Source organism: Seriola aureovittata, chromosome 5 (genome assembly GCF_021018895.1).
Source record: "Seriola aureovittata isolate HTS-2021-v1 ecotype China chromosome 5, ASM2101889v1, whole genome shotgun sequence".
In the NCBI taxonomy this organism is placed as follows: domain Eukaryota; kingdom Metazoa; phylum Chordata; class Actinopteri; order Carangiformes; family Carangidae; genus Seriola; species Seriola aureovittata.
The window spans coordinates 11,256,445-11,276,809 of record NC_079368.1 but is presented as its reverse complement, the minus strand read 5'-3'; the positions used below and the strand labels follow the sequence as shown (position 1 = coordinate 11,276,809).

The window sequence follows — 20,365 nt, the reverse complement described above, 5'->3', positions numbered from 1 at the left end:
CTGCTGCAATTATTTTCTTTGAGTGACAAGCAGCGACTTAATTATACAGAGTTTCATTGATTTGACTTATGATTTGTCTCTGTCGTGTCTTGTGGAAATACAAAAGCAGAATGAAATTCTGTACTGTTATTCAAGTGCTGCACTTACATTAAGCACAATTCTTAGGTACTCGTACTTGACTATTCCCATTTTATGCCATGATTCTACTTCACTACATTTCAGAGGAATTAATGTGACACCTCTAGTTACTGTAGATACAATACAGATTTCAACTTTCATAAAAAAAGATAAGATTATCTTATAAAATACAGGAAACTGTGATAGATTAAACTACCCCTAACTACCACTAATAAATAAGAGCAGTTCCACCATGACCAGCTACAACATAATAAAATTCAGCTTAGCAATAATAGTAACAATAAGGACCAGTACCAGTAACCAGTACTTTTAGTTTTGAAGTATATTTTACTGATTCACAATATTTACGTGATGTAACTATTTGAATGTAGAATCTTTATATGTAATGGAATATTTGTAATTCAGGGTTTTACTTTTACTTGAAAAGCACCTGAATACATCTTTCACCACTTCATGATTGTTTTAGGGCCCTATAGAGATGAACAGCTAACACGTAAGACATTTGTAAGAGTCATGGATTTCACTGCATTACGAGATGAGATAAAGAACTGTGTAATGTTTTTGTTTATAGCAGAGATATATAAGCTGCATGTCCAGAGAGTGTGTGACAGAAACAGTTCAAATACATGTATGCACATGTGTAAAACAGTGGTTTATAGCACATATGAGACAGATGGTTTGGGCCTTTGGTGGGCTGTTGATTTGAAACTGCTCGTCAGAAAGGCGGCTCTACAGCTGTCTCATGTTTATGTGAGTCCCTTCTATTTATCTGCCTGCCAGCTTCTCTCTCTCTCTCTCTATCTATCTCTTTGGCTGTCTTCCTCTTATTTGTTTCTCCATTCCCATCCAGCCAGACCAGTGCCAAAGCCCTGCAAACTGGCCAGCACAGATCCAGTGATCCACTCTACAGTGAGCTGTTTGGATGTGAAGGTCAGCACATTCTGACTCACACAGTTCATGAACCACAGCACTGAGCTGAAAACCGTGGTTTTCAAAGCCAATGTTCTAGTCGAGATAGCTGAAGGAGTTTATCAAGAAAACACTGAATAAGCATTCATTTAATCCATCTGCTCTCCTGCCAATTACTCTATTGATCATCTCAGGAAAGAGTGTTATACTTTGGATGATGTTTACTGTGACCTCATCCAGTTGAGATTAAACATGGTTACTGAACTCATTGCCATCGCATTACGAAGCAGCAAAGTAATTTCCCTGGTCTTCCAATGGTAACTGAGATGGAACAGGGTCACTGAACCTAATATGGTGTTATATAATGATCAGTACAAATATTACAGACAGAGAGATTACTAATAAACATATGAGGGGCCAGTAATCTGCAGCTTCATCTGCACCGCTGGAGGGGTTGCATAACCCACATCAGCCTAGACTGAGTCATGGGCAGTGTGTGTGTGTGTGTGTGTGTGTGTGTGTGTGTGTGTGTGTGGTGTGTGTGTGTGTGTGTGTGTGTGTGTGTGTGTGTGTTTCTAAGGGATCAAATGTTAATCTATGTTTTGGCCACTACATGTGTGAAATTTTAATATTTGAATCTTATGTAATCTATAATTTAATTCAGTGGCTCCAAATAAAGTGTGTGTGCACGCATGTGTGTGTGTGTGTCCCAGAGAGAGAGAGAGAGAATCTATTTTCACAACTGTTATTTTTCGGGCTTTCTGTGATTAATGACCTGTATGAAGCATGAATTCATGCACTATAGAGTAATGTAAAAATGTGCACGGATGGTATACATGTGTATGTTGCTATCTTACTGTCCTTGTGTATGTATAACTAATGACAAAACTCTAATCACATTTAATCAGATCTTCACACCAGGACCCCTATAGAGTCACGAGCACTCATCACAATTACACACACACACACAGTCATTAAATAGATTTTGACAACAGTGCAGCTCTGATATCAAAATCATTATATTTCAGTATAATTTAGTCAGTATGAATGTTTGTCCTGTCAACAGAGGTTTTAATTATAGCATGAAATAAGCAGAAATAATGATAGTGATAGGAAAACTCAATCAGTATGCATGATACAGCAGAAAAATAAAAACAATGTGTGTGAGATATATAGGAATTAGAGAGTGGGAACATTTAAGAAAATGAAGTTTTTCATCCACAACTTTTTTTTTCCAGAGTATCACATTTCCCACACTTACAGAGCTTGACCTCCAGATATGCTCCTATAGTCACACTTAATGCATATGCATGACCAGAGGTATGCACCTCAAACTACTTGCTTTTGGACGACTGCAACAGTCCGACCTACTTGACCCTGCACACATCTCATTATCATTCATCCACCATCTAGCCTCTCCTCCTCATGTGTAGAGTTAGACTGCCACCTGCTGGCTCAACCTTCACAATGTGCCGCCTCATAGCGGTTGTAAGCACCTGGTGTTGGCTGCAGCAGGGGCCCACAGCTGCCAAAACGCTTCTACATTATTGTGCAGCAGACCGTGCTATTGCTGCTCTCTGCTGGTATTTCCAGGTAAGGACAATGTGCACTCAGACGTGTAGTCAGTGACTTTCAATGAGAACAAGTCACACTGATGTTCTTCTGGCAGGCCATCATTAGCCACTAGTTATGATATTTTCTTATGAATTTATAATGAATGTGCTCCATGATGTTTGTGTTATTATTTAATTCAGTGTTTGTTTAAAGTTGTATGATGAGAGCAACTGCTCATTCATCTTGCCAAAATGTAAGGTCATCCAATAATAGAGGCATACGCTGCACGGATGTAATTTAAAATAGAAAGTAGATTCAATTAGTTTTCTACTTAAAATTTGCAGAACTCTAATATAGACAATCATTGTTACTGAGATGGAAACCCTACAGGTACATACAGGGAATGGACAGAATAGCACGATAGTCGAGAAATAATTCCTATTGTTGTGATGTTTATAATGTTGTTGTTTTTATTTTAAACCTTCAGAGAGGCACTGAATCAGCTGTTTGTAGTCGCTGTAGTTAGGTGGTGGAAGAAATTTTCAGATACCTTACTTAAGAAAAAGTAACACTACAGTGTAAAAATACTCCATTATAAAAGTCAAAGTCTTGCATTCAAAAACTCACTTAAATAAAAGTACACAAGCGTTATCATTAAAAAATGTACTTGAAATGTTGAAAGTACAAAATACTTGCAGTTATTAAGCAGCAGAATTAGTTTATTAAGTTATAAATATATAATCCAATTATTATAGGACTGTAACTGATGCATAAGGAATTTTTATATTTTAATGTTGTACTTGGTCAGGGTGAAGCTATTTCTAACTACTTTATATACTGGTGATTATTTACTCTATAACAATGTTTTTTTATAACAAAGTTGATCACATGTTTTTTTGTTTTTCTTTTGTTTTGTTTTTTAGGGTACAATCTAAATCTGCATCTGTAAATGTAGTGGTGCAGAAGTATAAAGTAGGCTTGGTATAAAGTGGAAGTACAACACCTCAGAATTGTGAAGATACATTTTCCTGATTCCAGCACTAGTTAATTTGGATTGTATTACTGTATATTATAAGTGTTTCTGTTAATGTGTCGTTTTCTAAAGATTTTGTAGACTATCAAAATTAATCATTTGGAGGTAAAAATGACAACGTCTCAAATGTTTATTTAAACATTATACTAATGCTAATCACAAAAGAAGTTTTCTCAAGGCACTGTAGGCCTACCTCTTGTTTTTTGTGGTACTTATGTGTTTATTGGTTTGTAAATAAATTAGGCTACATGTCCAGGCAAGAGTCTTGTGGATTGTTTCTAACCTGTAGTGGAAGAAAACTGAGGTTCTTTTTATTGCTATTACTACTTTTTATTCCACAAGTCCTACATTCAAAATATACTTAAGTAAAGCTACAGATATATTATCAGCAAAATGTAAATAAAAAGTGAAAGCACCCATAACACAATGACTGGTTTCAGAGTGCTATATATTATATTATTTGAATATTGCTGATGAACATGGAGACAGCATTTTAGGGCTGTAGCCAGTTGAGTTACTTGTTTGGTAGTTTAATAGATAACACTGCATCATATCTATGAGCTCATCATATGGTTAATGAGAAATTTCAATCTGTAAAAGTAATTATAGATGTTAGATAAAGACTGTGGATTTAAGAGTACCATACAGTTGTTGAGTTGAATTGTTAAGAAGAAAAAAGTGGAAATAGGCTTATTTACACTACCTCAAAACTGTACACACAATACTTGAGTAAATGTACTTTGTTGATTTTCATCACTGTTCATAGCAAGCAGGATGCTGAGTGACACCACGAGGCAAAAATGGCTGCCCTGTTGTTTCTATATCTTAATTGAATTTAAGTTCATTATAGTCATACTAAATGCTTAAGTAATATGGAAAGCAAACATATTCCAAATCAGTAATATCCTACTGGATTTTTTTTTTTTTTTGTCAGATATAGGTTTTTTCCTTGATGAACTGAGTTACTGGCACTGTAATTAATTAATTGGCTCCAAGTTGTTCATTTGACTGAGTAATTTATTCGCTTTTAATTGAAATTCCACAAAAGAGACTTTTGTTAATTGACTTCCTGAGTGATGAGTTGTTAAGGGGTCTGCTTCTGGTCTTTCTAGTATTTTTGTAATAAGGAAATGTCGTGAGTATTTATATGTCAGCAGGGTTTTGACCGGCATTTAAACATTAAAAACTTAATTTCTGAGAGTGCCTTCCTTTTAAAGATGTATTTTGTTTTTGTGATAGTTTAGAGATGGTTAATCTTGATTTATTCACTTAAATTTGATATGCATCAGAGAGACAAAAAAGAACAAACTGCCTCACAATAGTCATATTGATAATAATCTGTAATCAATTTGCTGGGGACCACCTTGGTCCTCTTCAAAAGGCCCCTTTTCGGTCCTCCGACCCTAGCTTGGGATACCCCACCCGGAAGTGGGTGGTGGAGTCACCGTCACCCAACCAGTCACACCACCGTCGACATACTGCCTGCTGGGATGAAGCTCGCCACCGGAGAACTACAGAGATTGTGACAAATCTGAGATCTCTCGCAGTCTCGGCGATAACGACCGGTTACCATTATATTCAGTTTCTAAGAGAAGGGAGCAAAGAGGCGCGTTGCCAAAATGATGGAAGAAATCGACAGATTTCAAGTGCCGAGTGCCGTACAGGAGGCGGAGATGCAGGCTGAGATGCAGCCGCTGGTAAGTCAGATTTGTTGGCTGCTATATGTTGGATGATCGATCAGTGTTTTGGTATTGTTTTCTTATTTAAAATGATATTATTACTCCAGGATGTTCAGTGTATGAGGCCTGCCATTCATGATGTTATGCTTTGGGATCCCAACAAATCCATCACCTGCCATGCGTAATATTGGCTCATGTAGCCTACCAATAGAGTATTTACATTAAGTTTTTTTTTTTTTTTACTATCAACAAACACTTAAACATTAAAACGGCGGTGTAACCAATCAGGGGATAAATCATTTGCCCATATACTGGCGTTTCTGTTCCTATGTGTAAAACAAGCAGCGTCCGGTCTGCTGCGTAGTGAGCAGCATCCGTCATGTCTGGCGAAAACAAGCATCCCATCCCAACACTGCTGCTACATCCTCAGCATCCATGCAGCAAGTTGCCCCGGCTTCGACGCCACTTGTATGGCCTTACCGGGATTAATAAACGGCTCTTAATCTCGAATATATGCTCATATATCCCACTGAACCACCATCTTTTGATTAAAAAACAGTATAAATGATTTGGCGGTGCGCTCCGTGGCCTGTAGCGGGGCCCTGGGTTACTGCAGCCTGCAGGGCGGCCTCTGCTGCCCACGGCCGGGGCCGCCAGAGAGCCAGACTAGACCCTGAGCAGTCTGACCTGCTGTCTCCAGGCGTCCACATACCTCCCCGTGTCTTGTGTAACGTAGTTTTCCTCCTAAACTTTGCCCTGTGAGTAGAGGATCTATTTTTTAGGAGAGTTTTCTAAATTGAGATCTAGGAACCAAAAGATCCCAGAGTTACTGGAATAAATCAAGTTCAAAGTTTTGCGTTTACTTAAAATATGTTCAAATGAGAAAGTGTAAGAGCTATTTTTATTCAGTTTCAATCTTTGCCTTATCGGTTGGAGGTAACAAAACCTAACTTGTTTTAAAAGGATTCTTTCTCAGTTCTCAAGCAGTATGTGTGTGTAGGTATGAATATTTTTGAAAGAAATGATCCACATAACACTTTATAAACTGGCATTCATTTTATAGAGAGGGACACTTCCTCACGTTTTATCTCTTTATGAACTGTTTATTCACATTGTCTGGGCATAGAAGGGTCTATTATGCATTACAAAAAGACGTAAATTATTCATCAAGCCCTCAGTAATGCACATTTCTGCTCATCGTTCTGTCCATGCCATCTTCCTATTTGCCTCCAGGACCCGGCCTCGTCCACAGCCTCAGAGGCAGACTCAGACACCAGAGAGGGAGAACCTGTCACTATCAACTACAAGCCCTCACCCCTGCAGATGAAAATAGGTGAGTAAGAGCTTCAGTATTTGTAGGCCAAGTCTCTGCCTGTGGGAATCAGCATATCCTGTAATCGGCTGTAAATTCGATGTCCTGAAAAGATTGTTGATGCGGCATAATCTCTAGACAAGACAGAGATACGAGGGGAATCAGTTTTCATAGAAGCACAAGGCAAACTTTAGAATAAATCCACTAACTATTTAGTCTATAATATGTTACAGAATGGTGAAAAATGCCAATCAAAAGTTCTCAGAGTAAAGGGTTACCAATGTGATCCCTTCAAATTGCTTTTTTTCACCTCAATAACAGTCCCCATACAACAAAAGGTTTTGTCCATTACTATCAAAAAAAAAAATCGATTAATCGATTAATAGTTTCAGCTCAAATCCATTTTATTTTTTGGCTCGTGGATATCTGTGGAAAAATTAGCCAGTCTGGCCTTTTTAGTTGGAAAAATTGAGTCTCTTCTGTTTATGAAAAGCTAGTCCTTAAAGTGTCATTTCAGCACCTTGGACAGAGTCCAGTGGTTCGTAGCAGCACTTCTTTATTTTACCTGCCATCTCCTGCCATAATAGTTTCCTAGCTAAAGCCTTTAAGAACCATGAATATTCAAAAAAAGAAAACTATTCAGTGATAGAGATGCCTAAAAAGGGTCCTTTTAAGATGTAACTCCACCTACATGACAGCAACAGCCACTTTAGAATTTCATTTCATTTTTCATCCATGCCGTTTGTTGAAAGTGAGACCATAATGATGACTACAGTTGTATTTCGTTGAATCTTACTGGTTGTTTATAGTCTTTTTCTGACTTGTAAACACATTCAAAAAAATTCCTATCTTTAAAACAGAGCATATCCCTTTAATTATGCATGCTTGTTACACTAGTCACTTTGCCTTTGTGACCTTGAGATGGAAAAGTACATTTGATAGCCTTTTAAAACTCTTTTCTGGGTTAAAACTGTAGTACATATACATTTTCTAGTGCTAGTCCTGCTTTTCACAACAGGTCTCTGATGCATTATACTTTAGTTGATGGTTGGCTCAGACTCTCAGACTAGACTAACAGCATTTATGACATCATTTACATCATCAACATCATGTATGATCTGATCACTAATTAGAATCAAACAAACGAGAAAAAGGCAAGAGGGTTTGATATCACATTAGAATTCTGTTGTTTCTGAATTGTGCTTTTCAGATTTTAATCACATCAAACACTGCTCACTGTGTAAATTGTGGACACTGATCAGCCCTGATGTCACGTTCAGAAAGAAAGGATCTCATGGTCTTCTCAAAGTGAAAACTGACTTTGAGTAGAAATAAACCCAGTTGGATTCCCCGAGCATCCCACTTCCTGATGTGTGTCTGTTTAAATTATACTGATTTCTTCTTTTGCAAATTTTAGAACCTGAGCAGGCTTTCATAGAGTTTACAATGTGACAAAATGACATGCAGCTGAAAGTCAAGAAGTATGTTTGTCCTGCATCATATTGTCTCTCAGCAATGCCATGCTGTCACATCAGCAAATTATAAAAGTTTCCTGGTTTATTTAAGAATCGTCTTATAAGCAAAATTACAGCACTTAAGTAGATGACATTAGTTCAACCTTATTCCATCATGTTTTGTGCCACTCAGGTGTCATTTCAAGCTGAACTGATGTGTGTGTTCCTGTGTCTGTGAATGTTGTGCAGAGAAACAGAGAGAGCTTGCTAGGAAGGGCTCGTTGAAGAACAGCAACACAGTAGGTAGTCCAGTCAACCAGCAGCCCAAGAAGAACAATGTCATGGCCAGAACACGGTAAGGAGTGAGCGCTGTGGTATTTGGTTAGTGGAGAAAATGAGACCTCCATCTTCTGTTGGTTGATGGTGTCTTTCCGAGAGATGACAGTAATTAAAATATATTATGTTTTTTGTGATAAATACAACTTGAGTCGTTATACAGCTAAATGATTCAGTTAGCTGAAGTTTTTGTGTATATAGATTTTCATGTGCAATATCCAAAACATGTTTGAATGGGCTTGAATAGATGGATTTTATTCATGTATCCATTTCTTTTCTCTGTGAGTAGGGCTCTAAAGAAAAACTGTCTTATTGATTCAGGCTTTGTAAGATGACCGAGGAATTAAACCTCACACCTCTGTTGTTACTCAGTTCATCTGTGATACTGTCTCCAGGTGCACTTTGCTTTTCTTTCAACATCTCTGCTAGTCCTTACTCACCCCTTCCTGTTCGGGAATTTATATTCCTTCCTCCACCTCTTCTTCTGTTACATGCTATTTTTGCTCCAATGATAATTTCTCCTCTGTCCTCTCTCTCTCTCTGTGTTCCCTCCCCACAGGTTGGTAGTGCCCAATAAAGGCTATTCCTCTTTAGACCAGAGCCCAGATGAGAAGCCCTTGGTGGCCCTAGACACAGACAGGTGAACATGCACACAAACACACTCATAAATATACTTCTTGCCTCCGTTTTTTACCAGAGAAACACATAAACACACAAACAAGCTAACTTGTGTTTTTTTTTCAGTGATGATGATTTTGACATGTCTAGATATTCATCGTCGGGATACTCCTCTGCTGAGGTGAGATGTGTTATAGTGCAGATATGTATCTGCACTCTGCTGCATTACTTCACATTTGCTCTCTCATTCATTTCATCCCTTTGCCATCCTCCCTCCATTTTCCATGACTGTCAAGAAGCCAAGAGTCAGGATTTTATAAGCTAAGTCTTGAAGAATGCCCATTTTTAGCCATGTTAATTCTGTAGGCCCGTGCTCTCCCTGCAAGTGTATGATTACACTGCAGACGCACTTGTACACAAATATATGAGCCACAAAGCTGGAAACAAATGAAATTTAATCTCTGAGTGTCTGCTACTGCAAATGTTTTCAGCACTGCTGCAAATATAAGAGCTAATCACAGATACATGGTCCCAACCTCAACATCAGTTTTCTGTCCCTGACAAGTCCATGCTCGAGGATATATTGTAGGTTATATTTATAAGCCCACAGGTGTTCAGATCTTATTTAGTTTTTGGAAATAATTATCTAATTAACAGCAAATGTAACCCACTTTAGCCATTCGCTCCTATTTCTTAGTACAAGCTAACAACAGCAAGTTGTTAGTTGTTGTGTTGTGGCTTAACAAAGTAGAGAATTATGGTTATTGTTTATGAAGTACATTACAGTATACAGTTTACCTACTTGTCTACTGAGAGTTTACATAAAAATGTAAATGCTGGGATTTAAAGTGAAGACATTGCTTCTGTTTTGTATGCAAACAAAAGTTTTTTTTGCTAAAAAGAAAAAACAATCAAACTAGGACAGTCACCCCGTTCATGACAAAGTTCACACCCATCTGTGAAAGTGCCATAACTCTCTTTGCCATGGTTGCCATTGTGAGTTTTAAGCCAGTGTGTTTATAAGCTTAATATCTGTATGTTGTACATCATACATTGTCTCTGTTCTCATGAAAATCAAGACAAGTCATTTACTTCAACAGGTGAATTTCTTTTTTCATGTAGGTCTTGGTAAATGAGGACTTTCAAATCCACAGATCCAAGATCTAATCACAAATTATGCATTTCATTACAATCAGCATGCTTGATTTCTTACCAGTACCTTAAGATTTCTACCTGTCCTTGAGTGTCCAGCACTATTTTTACCTCCCTGTAACCCACGAGTTACCAACCTTTATTGGCACTGTGAATCAGTGTTGTTGTAGTTGTTGTTGTGGACTCGTCAATGCGGTGGGGGTGTATTAAGATTAACATGAAGTTTGCAGCTTATATATTCTGTCTCCCATAACTTCGCCAAAGAAACTCTTGAGGGAGCTACTTGTAAGTTTTGCTATTGCTACATAGTCAATGTTCGCATCATCAGTTGTTTACTTACCAGTCTAGAAGAAAAGTTGTGAGTTCAGCATCAAACTTAATTCTTATACGAGCCAAGAACTGTCTCCAGCGGTGAAAAGCAACGCAAACGTTAACCTTTGTCTATATCACATTTTTTCTTCTACTGAAGTTAGCACGCTAACCAGCTAGCTCCTGCCCGTCTCGTCACCTTACCTTAATGGCTCTCTGTGGCGTCCAATCTGCCCCTTAGGCGTAGCACTGCTCGGAGGGCATATTATAACCTCTTGTATTATAAAGACGATGGCCGATCACCACTACCCGCTCCCAGCAAGAAACCACATTCAGCAAGAGAGAAAGCTTACAAATAACCTCTGTAAAGGTTTAGCTCAACATTTTGTCAATTACTGTATGGAAAGCCAAAAGGTTCATAATTAGTCTCAACGTCTACGCCAAGTACCGTGGAAACTGAGACGAATTATGAACCTTTTGGCTTTCCATATTATTGGAGCAGTCGCCAGTCAACCAGTGGAGACTCCAGGAAGTTGCTGGTACCAGCCAAGCAATGGTCCAGCATGAGTCGATAGGCATGAGAGTGGTATGAGCTTGTCATTTCATTAGGCTAATGCAACACATTTTCTACAGTAAGCATTGTTTCTTTGACTCTTCCCACTGCGTGTTATGTATCTATTTTGGGCGCGCGCACACAGAAATTTCTTAATAACTCTCGACCTGACCCAAGTTCAAACAAAATGTGCAGAGGGTTAGCACACCATGTGCAGATCATGTAGCTAATGATGGACAGCTACCTCACAAACTGATGGCCTACTTTACTGTAATAAGTTGTGGGAGTAACAGGGAGTGAAACAGCTTGTTATGTTATATTATAAGTATTCAGATTTTATGGCAGAATCATACCTTTTTCTTGTGGCCCAGGAGGAAATGCTTCTGGTCTCCTGGTCCTTAGCCCAGGGGTTGGGACACATTGCTGTAACCCATCAACCTCTTCTGTCTGTTGTCCCTTCTCCAGCAAATCAACCAAGATCTGAACATCCAGCTGCTGAAAGATGGTTACCGCCTAGACGAGATCCCCGACGATGAGGACCTGGATCTGATCCCACCAAAATCAGTCAACCCTACCTGCATGTGCTGCCAGGCAACCTCCTCCACCACCTGTCAAATACAGTAACCCCGCCTCTCTGACCTTCTGCCCCGTACCCCATTCCACACAACATAACCCCTGATCTCCATCTGCTGTGAGTTTACTTCGCCGCCAGAGCAGCGACAGTGAAACATTGGTAGAATATTGTAATGACAGTTAAGTGCTATGATGATAATGACAATGACAAATAATCAAATTAACATATAGAAACTTTGGTTTAAAATCTAGGAGAAGGAACATATGTGAAAAAGATTGAATATGTATTTAAAATATGATTAAAAGTGGCGGTTTCCTCCTATGGTAGGACGTGCACTTGTATTTGAGAGCCCTTCTCCTGGTGAACATGATGTAACTTAACACACTGATGTTAGTAGACAGAAAACAAGGGGTCAATTGATGCTGTAAAGTGATTTCAATTTCCCTGAAGAATAAGAAACATTATCATAACTGCTGACTCAACAGTTCCGCTTACCTGAATTTTGGGCTGCATTTTTGCATTTTTCTAGTTTTTTTTTAAGTTTTTATTTAAATGCTTACCTTTTTTTAAACCAGAGGGATCAGAATGATTGTATGTGTTGATGTGGAAATATTTGAGAAGTGTGGACTGCGGTCTCGGTACCCCAAATAGAGGATATTTGGTACTGTATTCATTGTACTGTACAGGGTTGTTATGTAGCACATGCCAGGTCATTGCACTCATTCACACCACCTTCAACACTTGAGCTTTCTTTGCCCTTCTGGCTTGGATGTTTCATTACACAGTTTAGGGATGAATGTATAAACGTGAATGGCTGAGGAACAATTTGCATGAAGAGCACCAGACTGAATAACGGAATTGAATAAAATAAGCAAGTAGCTTGTTGCACATTTGATTTTTGCCCCATTTCTGTTGTGCAATCACATGCTACTGCTGTGGCACTAGCCTGATTTGTATTTTTTGGAATTTGCACATTTTGTTTTTTATTTTTCAGGCGCATATCTTTGTACTCTTTCCTGCATAGCAGTGACAGTGTCTTATCTGAAATGAACTGTGTCAAAAGGGAAGATCACGCATCATTGCACCAACCCTCTAACACATGATGCCCATGTCATCATGGCCAAAGGGACTGGAGGGGGGCTTTGGATTTTTTTCAGCACAGTTTGTTGTGTTACCCCACTCTATCTTTTCTCAGTCAGTGTCACAGAACCTGATCACTGGACACTCCCCCCTCCCCCATTTCTATCGATCATTAAGGGAGCATACAGGTTCAGACAGAAAGATTTATCCTCTCTACTCTTGCACAGACACACACACACACACACACACACACACACACACACACACACATACATATATGCATATGCATGCATACAGACATACAATACCAAAATAAAGAGTGAGATGGCATCTATTTGTCTCTTTTGACTTATAGGTTGGAAATTGTTTTTTAATTGCAACATCAAGGATCACTGACTTCATTTATGATCCCCTCTCCCTTAAATCAGTTGATTATTTGCAATTGGAGTATGCCTTAAGTACAGAGAAGTTTAAAAGATGTGTATTTATTCCCATCTTGATGAATTAGTTTATTCGAAGAGCATTTGCTGTCTAAAAAGTTATGCTTTTTTTACATTTAGACACGGGTGATTATTGTTTTTCTTTGGTTTTCCTTTTTTAAATGATTTTCTTGTATTGTAAACACTTCCATTCCAGTATTTAACAATGTTATTGTTATGTGCGGTGTATGAAAACAAATAAACACAAAGCTAATGGAGCGCTCCATGTTCTACCTTACTGTTTTGTTACACCTCTGCATTATATTATTAATTTGATATTAAAGAAGAGGATTTCTTTATTTAAGCTCCACGTTAATAGTGTCAGATATGGGTGTGTGATGTAGGAAAGAAGTAATGAGCACATATTTAGAAAGAAAAAATTATTTTAATGTTAAAACTTTTGAGCAGTAATTATTACACAGCTATGTATATTGCGATAACATGGGGTCTGTACTGACAGTCCCTGATTACAGTACAGTAACATCAGAAGTAAGGGCTCCGACCTGAAAGGCACCAACATCTAATCACAGTTGTCATAATGCCAGAAAAAAAAAACAGCGTTTCACTTTACAAATGTATGTAGTTTGTGTTCTAGGTTAACTAGACCTAACTTTACACTCTACCTGGATGTTTCAATGCATTATGTGGCAAGTATAAAAAGAAATCTAATGACATCATGACATGTTTCTGGCTACTGTAGTGGACGAATAAGACCTCTCATCCTATTAGTAATATTATAAAAAATTACCAGACAAATAAAAAATACATTGTACCAAACGAATACATACAAACATGCTACATGATGGAATTCATTGATTCACAAATAAACCAGTCACGAGAGTGTGCCTTAAAATGCTAAGACAGAAAATAAAAAAGGTTTTATGACTTTCTGTTGTGAGAAATGTTGTGCTTCCATGTCACCACCAGGGGGTGTAATATTAGTTGAAATGACCATGAATCACATTTTTCCCTGATAAAACTCAGTCCAGATATAGAGTAAACAAAAGTTAGTTTCAATGTACAGCAACTGGCACTGTTGGCATATATAAGAGACAGTCATTGATATTCAAAGTATTGAATATCAACATAAATAATCTGACAATGTTCGTTCACGTAGTATTTCCAAAGGTTGAAAATGTAGAAATTCCTCTCTGCTACAAAACCCTTAAAAGGCACAGACATTCCTGTTTACAGTTTGCACACTTTTACTAAACATTAATCACTGTGGTCTTAACACAAAAGTGAAAAAGTCAAGTTTCCACTTAAGCTTTTCAAGGCTTTACCCTGTTATGTTTCCTGTACTACTGACACAATGCAAGCCTGAAAGAGGAACCCAAAAGATGAACTTTCTTTATGCATGAGGTTTGCTTATATATTATGGTCTTGCTGTAAGTATTGTAAAGGTGTTTTGGTACAATTATTTGCAAGTTCATCATCATGTGACAACATTTATGTTTCAACACAGGAAACACACTGCCTATACCTACAAGCTCACAGTATACCTGATTTACTAAGTCCATAGCCAAATGTATGAAATTAAATATCCAAGCTCTGTAATTCTCTATATTATAGCTTTGTCTTATTACTCTCTAATAACACTTAACTACAGTATACTGAGTATATCATCCATTTGAAATGTGGTCTGTATAATCTATTTACATGATAATACTACTATACTGTACATTTGCCTTGTTCCGGACTGAAGAATAACTCTACAAGTGGAAGTATGTGTTTATGTGTGCAATAATAACATTCACTGAAGGACTATTCCCAAAACATTTTGACACACTGGGAACATCTCAGTCGCAAGATTTTGTTTCTTCATCTGCAAAAGTCTGTAATGCAAAGTGAAGACACATAGTGTTTATGAAAACTATATATGTACATGAATACCATTTGGATGGCAGATTATTCCACGAAAACACTTAGCACAACACAAATTAAAATAATTACAAATGTCAAAACAACTACACCTGTCTGGCAGACCCTGAATAACCCTAAATAAATACCAGTCACCTCAGGGAAGAAGAGGGTGAAGCTCTAGTTTGATTACAGTCAGGTTCAAAATGGTTTTTTTTTGCTGTTGCCCAATGTTACATGCGTAGCAGAAAAACTCTCTGAATAGTGTCCTGGCTGGTTGGGTTGTCTGGCTTGAAGGAATTTGCATGTAAGTGTGCACACCACACGAGTGAGTGTGTCCATGTTTGTGTAAGCCTCTGTATCTACTACATGTACCACATGTACTGTTATGTATATATGTACAGTATATACTACAGTAATTAACAATGCTGGGTGTAACTCACACCCCTGCAGGGCTTTGGTCACCAGAATCAGAGGACACAGACAGGGAGCAGCGGCGTCTCTTAGCCGCACTGGAGCCCTGGAGCATGCTGGGATGGAAGCCTGCATGTCGCCGGGCATGTTTAGTCAGGTGGTCGCTCCTCATGAAGCACTTGTCACACATTGGACAGTTGAAGCGCTTCTCACCCGTGTGTGTGCGATAGTGACGTGTCAGTTCATCTGATCGGGAGAACTTCTTGCCACACTCGGACCAGGTACACTCGAAGGGGCGCTCACCTGAGGAAACACACACACACACACACACACACACACAGGTTTTGTATTACCACACACAGACTCCACTGGTATATGTGTAAATAAATAAATAACTGTTTTTTTTCTTTTCTTCTAACCTTTTCAAAACCCATTATGGAGAAAACTGTTCAAATGGTTACTCTTCTTTTAACAGCAAAGTCTAATACTAAAATATCCATAACATTTTTTTTACAGCTGCGTCAAACAGAGATAATGCATCATTTTTTATGTCTGAATCATGTCGTCATTTCAAAAGTCTCAAGATGAAAAAAGAAGAAAACAATGTCAAATATGTTTTTTCAAGTGTTAAAATGAGACTGTGATTGGCAACCCCAAAGAATACATTAGGGTTACCCATGAGTGCACATCTAAGCTATAACCTTCACTCTAAACTAATCCTAATAAACATTTGCATTCAATACTGTAATTACCTTGAAACAGGGAGGGCTGGCAATAAGATAAACAGATACAAAATTAACCAAGTGAACATAAGATGAGGGCAAAGTACAGATCCAAAACTTTTTTTTGTCTGAGGCAAATCAAATGGGAATGCCTACATAGACACTTTTTTCTGGGAACAATAACAGAACATATTGATTTAAAAATGGTGAGTCATGATAAGAGCCTCGTGAATTAAAAAAAAGCACACAATGAAAAAAACGATGGTTACCCCCACCCCCATCTTCCCCTCCACGTGCTCTATCGAACCACATGTCTGCTCTTGTTTACAACCCGAAGTGAGGCGAGTGGAGGGGGATGACGTATGAGGAAATGGTGGTGCAGGGAGGGTTACCTCGGGATAAGAACGTGTGGGGACAAAAGTGTCGCAGTGACCTGCATGTGAATCATAAGCCAATATGTCGGTGTTTACTACACTGTCAATCGCTGTTATTACAACACATATGATATACATTAACACAAAACAGCTGCATCTCTTATATGATAACCAGCGATGAAAAACAATCATTTGAGTCATTATTCGGATAACATCATGCGGCACACGGTGTTCCCAGCTCGCAGGGTGCGTGTCAATAGCACATTAAAGAACAACCCCCGCCCCTCCCCCATCCCACACTCGCCCCGGTCAGTCACACCCCCAGTAGGGACAATTTCATGGGACCACCTTTCTTATAATCGGTTATTCATTAGCAAGAACATGTGGTCTCTCATGTCACATTACACACACAACACGGGCTGTAGGCTTGGTCTTTAAGATCATCATGTTAATATCACATTCTTAAGTATCAAATCATGACTTTATAATGACATCATCATAGCAGCTTTAATGTCTTACAGTAGTTCTTAAATGTTCACAGACTGCTATGTTACTCATCTTCGTCAACATATTCGATGTCCTAGAAATAGCCAATAGAATTTGAACAGTGATGTCAACATGCGTCTGAAATTAAAAATAATGGCAGAAGTGACGCAGAGCGGTTTTGCTGTCGTCAACTGAACCGAGCCCATTAGTTTCGTAGGCGTGTCTCCCAAGTTGCCAAGCAGAGCCTCCACTTACCGGTATGGACCCTTAAGTGGGCTTTGAGGTGGGACGACTTGCCGTACATCTTCCCACAGCCGGCAAAGGGGCAGGAGTGCTTCTTCTCAGGGGACTCCTGTCTCCTTACTACTGCCGCCTTCTTGTTCCGGGACTGTTTAGTTCCCACCGGGCCCCGGTTGTCCCCGGCGTTCAATCGGCAACTCCCCCGCTCCACCTTCTCCTGCGTGCCAGTGTCGCTGCCCCCGAGACATCTGCTGGCCCCAGTGCTGATAACATTGGGACTGCATTTGTTCAAGTCCAATAAAATCATTGCCACCATCAGCAAAGTCCTGTTCTCCTGGTTCTCTTTCAACGTGTCCTCTGTCCGCCCCGGTGGTCGGCTGGGGACAAACTCTGCAGAGACGTCAACCTCCGACATCACTGTAGCAGATCCGGGTGGAGAAAAGAAACTATCGAGAGTATCTATACAATGTATAAAACAATCCGACAAAACGGGTGCAATGAAGTGATCAGACCGCAGTCCTTCCCGAAAACATGTGGTTAACCATCCACACGTGTCGTCTTCAATGTGACTATTCCGCAAAGGCTGCGTTTTCTTGTTGAGGTTACAGGGCGGATAAATAAACACCCCCTCGTGAAAGATACCAGTTCAAATTGCCTCCCGGCTTTTCCTTTCTCCAACTCCTTCTAGACCCCTTTTCTTCTGAATGACGAATCAATAAAACTCTGCGTTTACCGACTGAGCTATTGTGTCTGCGTTTATCAGCGCTCCCACACATGCGTCAACTTGTCCTATTTTACTGCGAGCAGCACTTCTCCCAACTCCAAGAAACAATTTCGCGGAATCCCGCGGTGTCATAATAAAACAGGGTTGTGGTTGGCTGACAGGAAACGTGACTTGTTTTTTGGAATCGCCTTTACACAGGATTGAGTGATGGGACAATTGACCAATCACAGACATAAAAAGGGCTGATCCAGGAGGATGCTGCCTTCAAGCAGTTGAGGTGATCGGGAAAAATGGGTATCTTCATAAAAAAAAAACAAAATTCAGAATAAATGTTATGTTATCTAAAATATGAATATGTTTTTTTTTATCATTAGATTTTAATTACATTCACAGTAAGTGTAGTAGTAATGGAAGAGTTTGAGATAAAGATGGAAAACAGAACAGTGTGTGTTTGATCATAATTGAAACTCTACATCTAGTTTAGTGCCGTATTTGCAAATTGATGTTAAAAACAGTAGACTACCACTCAAAAGTTTGGACACACTTTGAAAGTGTGTCCAAACTACATCAAACATCATCCCACTCATTATCAGAAATTCCCCCCTTTGCTTTTGGAACAACTGATTTAGAGTTATAGTCTTATTTGCAAATCGTTTAATGAGATTTTCTTGATTTGATGCCACAAATGGAAGTGAAAAAAAGTTATGAGCTGTTTATTGATCGTATAACGAGGAAGGAAAGATGTTCGTGTCTATTTCATATGTTTTACTGTCTATATTTTGTCCTATTCATTCTCCCACAATAATTCAAAGAATATATGTTTCTTTATGGCTTAAGGGCTCCTGTTATCGGGCCGTTTGCTATCATAGACAATCCTATTTACGACGTGCTAAAGAGGCACTCGAATGCAACATTACAACAGGGGGCGTTAGGCACATAACCACATCACGCCCCCAATCCCACGCTGTTGCCTAAAACGTTTTATGCTAGAGGGGACAGCATGTCGTAGAAGCCTATTTATTTTATAGTTCACATATGTTTCTAAGTGTCATATTTGTACAGTCACTTGCAAGGGGATGAAATAGTGCATTCACTCCTCGTTTGATCCAACATAAGCACGATCATGCAGGTTTGCACGGAATGAACATTCATTTTTTTTTCGAGAAAAATAAGAAACAATAGCCTTCAGGGTTGCTCAAAAGTAGCATGTACACATGCATGTCCCTCACTCAGCTGCCACACTTAACATTTTTAATGATAACGACAAATTATATGCATTGCTACATCATGTGACTGGCTGTGCGGTCCAATAGATTCCTTGTGACTTTGCATTTACAGGCCGCAGCTCGATGTTTGGATCACAACCTGCAATACGCGGGGCCAGTGGACGCTGCTGTTACTGAATGTCCCGCCTACAGCTCCTAACCTAGTTGCTCTGCTGTCGTCAGTGAAGGTAAAAGTGGGCAAGCAGTTCACGTTTAAGGCAAAGGTATGTAATGAAGCTGCTGTTATTCACAGCAGTCCGTCTATATATTGTATGCTTACTGTGCTTTAAGCAGCAATTGTAGAGGGTCTGAACTGTGATTTTTCATTTAACACATCCTCATAGTTTGGGTATCATATAATTCTCAGGTTTATTGTTAGATTGATAGATAAGTGCCCTCTTAAATGAGCAATAGTTGATGACCTCTGCCTGTTGTTGACTAGTGATACAGTACAGTTGTTTGGGTAACCTCCACATAATAGCTGCTGTAGTGGCATCCAACCAGAGCTGTCAGATCACTATATAGGTGATGACACGTACATCTTTGTCATGGGGTTTGTTTTCTTTGATGTAATCCAACCCAGCCACTGTGGCCCATAATGCGTTAGCTGTGGACAGGTCTCACTGTGTGTCCCAGTTTCACAACCATGGGCTGATCCTAAATTAGCACAGTCCTGAAGTGTCCTCAGAGCCACAGTTGAACTCTTCCAATGCAAATTCACACTGTGCATGACGTTGGTTCATCTTAATGCATGATGGCTAGCGTGTTTGTTTGTGTGTTTTTTTCCTTCTTGTAAGAGAAACAGAAGTGAAAACACAAACATACAGATAAGTGTATAATTACATCAGCTGTATCACATTTTTAAGTCAACTGGTCCTGTAATGAATGTGGCCTTTTTTCATTTCCCTTACTAGTAAAGACATTGTCCAGTTATTTAGTTTATGCTCACTCTATCAATTTTATATATAAAATAAGAATAAATGAAATTAGAACTTTATGCATTATGTTTAGAAATTCATAATATAGATACCTGCATCATTACAACACACACATGCTTTGTTGTAAGAGGTCTTGATAATGCATTATGAGGTTTAATAGCA

General features: G+C 38.9%; 2 protein-coding genes and 1 long non-coding RNA gene across 3 annotated transcripts; 1 reads left to right on the top strand and 2 right to left on the bottom strand.

Moving 5' to 3' along the window:
• Positions 1-5,073: 5,073 nt before the first annotated feature.
• fam219ab (family with sequence similarity 219 member Ab) lies at positions 5,074-13,399 on the top strand. The gene is made up of 6 exons (XM_056375916.1): positions 5,074-5,331; positions 6,547-6,646; positions 8,329-8,434; positions 8,975-9,055; positions 9,160-9,214; positions 11,513-13,399. The coding sequence occupies exons 1-6, from the start codon at positions 5,254-5,256 to the stop codon at positions 11,669-11,671; spliced, it is 579 nt and encodes a 192-aa protein (XP_056231891.1). The 5' UTR covers positions 5,074-5,253; the 3' UTR covers positions 11,672-13,399.
• On the bottom strand, positions 6,396-10,921 carry LOC130169314 (uncharacterized). Its single transcript, XR_008827815.1, has 3 exons — positions 10,699-10,921; positions 8,856-9,041; positions 6,396-6,759 (listed from the first exon to the last, which is right to left on the bottom strand). It is a non-coding gene; the product is annotated as an uncharacterized LOC130169314 (long non-coding RNA).
• A 146-nt stretch (positions 13,400-13,545) lies between the features above and the next one.
• Positions 13,546-18,123, bottom strand: klf9 (Kruppel like factor 9). Its single transcript, XM_056375915.1, has 2 exons — positions 17,292-18,123; positions 13,546-15,757 (listed from the first exon to the last, which is right to left on the bottom strand). Exons 1-2 carry the CDS (start codon positions 17,689-17,691, stop codon positions 15,480-15,482), a joined length of 678 nt encoding a protein of 225 aa, XP_056231890.1. The 5' UTR covers positions 17,692-18,123; the 3' UTR covers positions 13,546-15,479.
• Between the last annotated feature and the right edge of the window lie 2,242 nt (positions 18,124-20,365).

What these genes read in the sequence shown, in the direction of transcription:
- fam219ab (XM_056375916.1), top strand. Translation starts at nt 5,254, where the DNA reads ATGATGGAAGAAATCGACAGATTTCAAGTGCCGAGTGCCGTACAGGAG. An exon ending in GTGGCCCTAGACACAGACAG is followed by an intron (nt 9,056 to 9,159) that starts GTGAACATGCAC and finishes TTTTTTTTTCAG; the next exon opens with TGATGATGATTTTGACATGT. An exon ending in CGGGATACTCCTCTGCTGAG is followed by an intron (nt 9,215 to 11,512) that starts GTGAGATGTGTT and finishes TCCCTTCTCCAG; the next exon opens with CAAATCAACCAAGATCTGAA.
- klf9 (XM_056375915.1), bottom strand. Translation starts at nt 17,691, where the DNA reads ATGTCGGAGGTTGACGTCTCTGCAGAGTTTGTCCCCAGCCGACCACCG. An exon ending in CCACTTAAGGGTCCATACCG is followed by an intron (nt 15,758 to 17,291) that starts GTAAGTGGAGGC and finishes GTGTTTCCTCAG; the next exon opens with GTGAGCGCCCCTTCGAGTGT.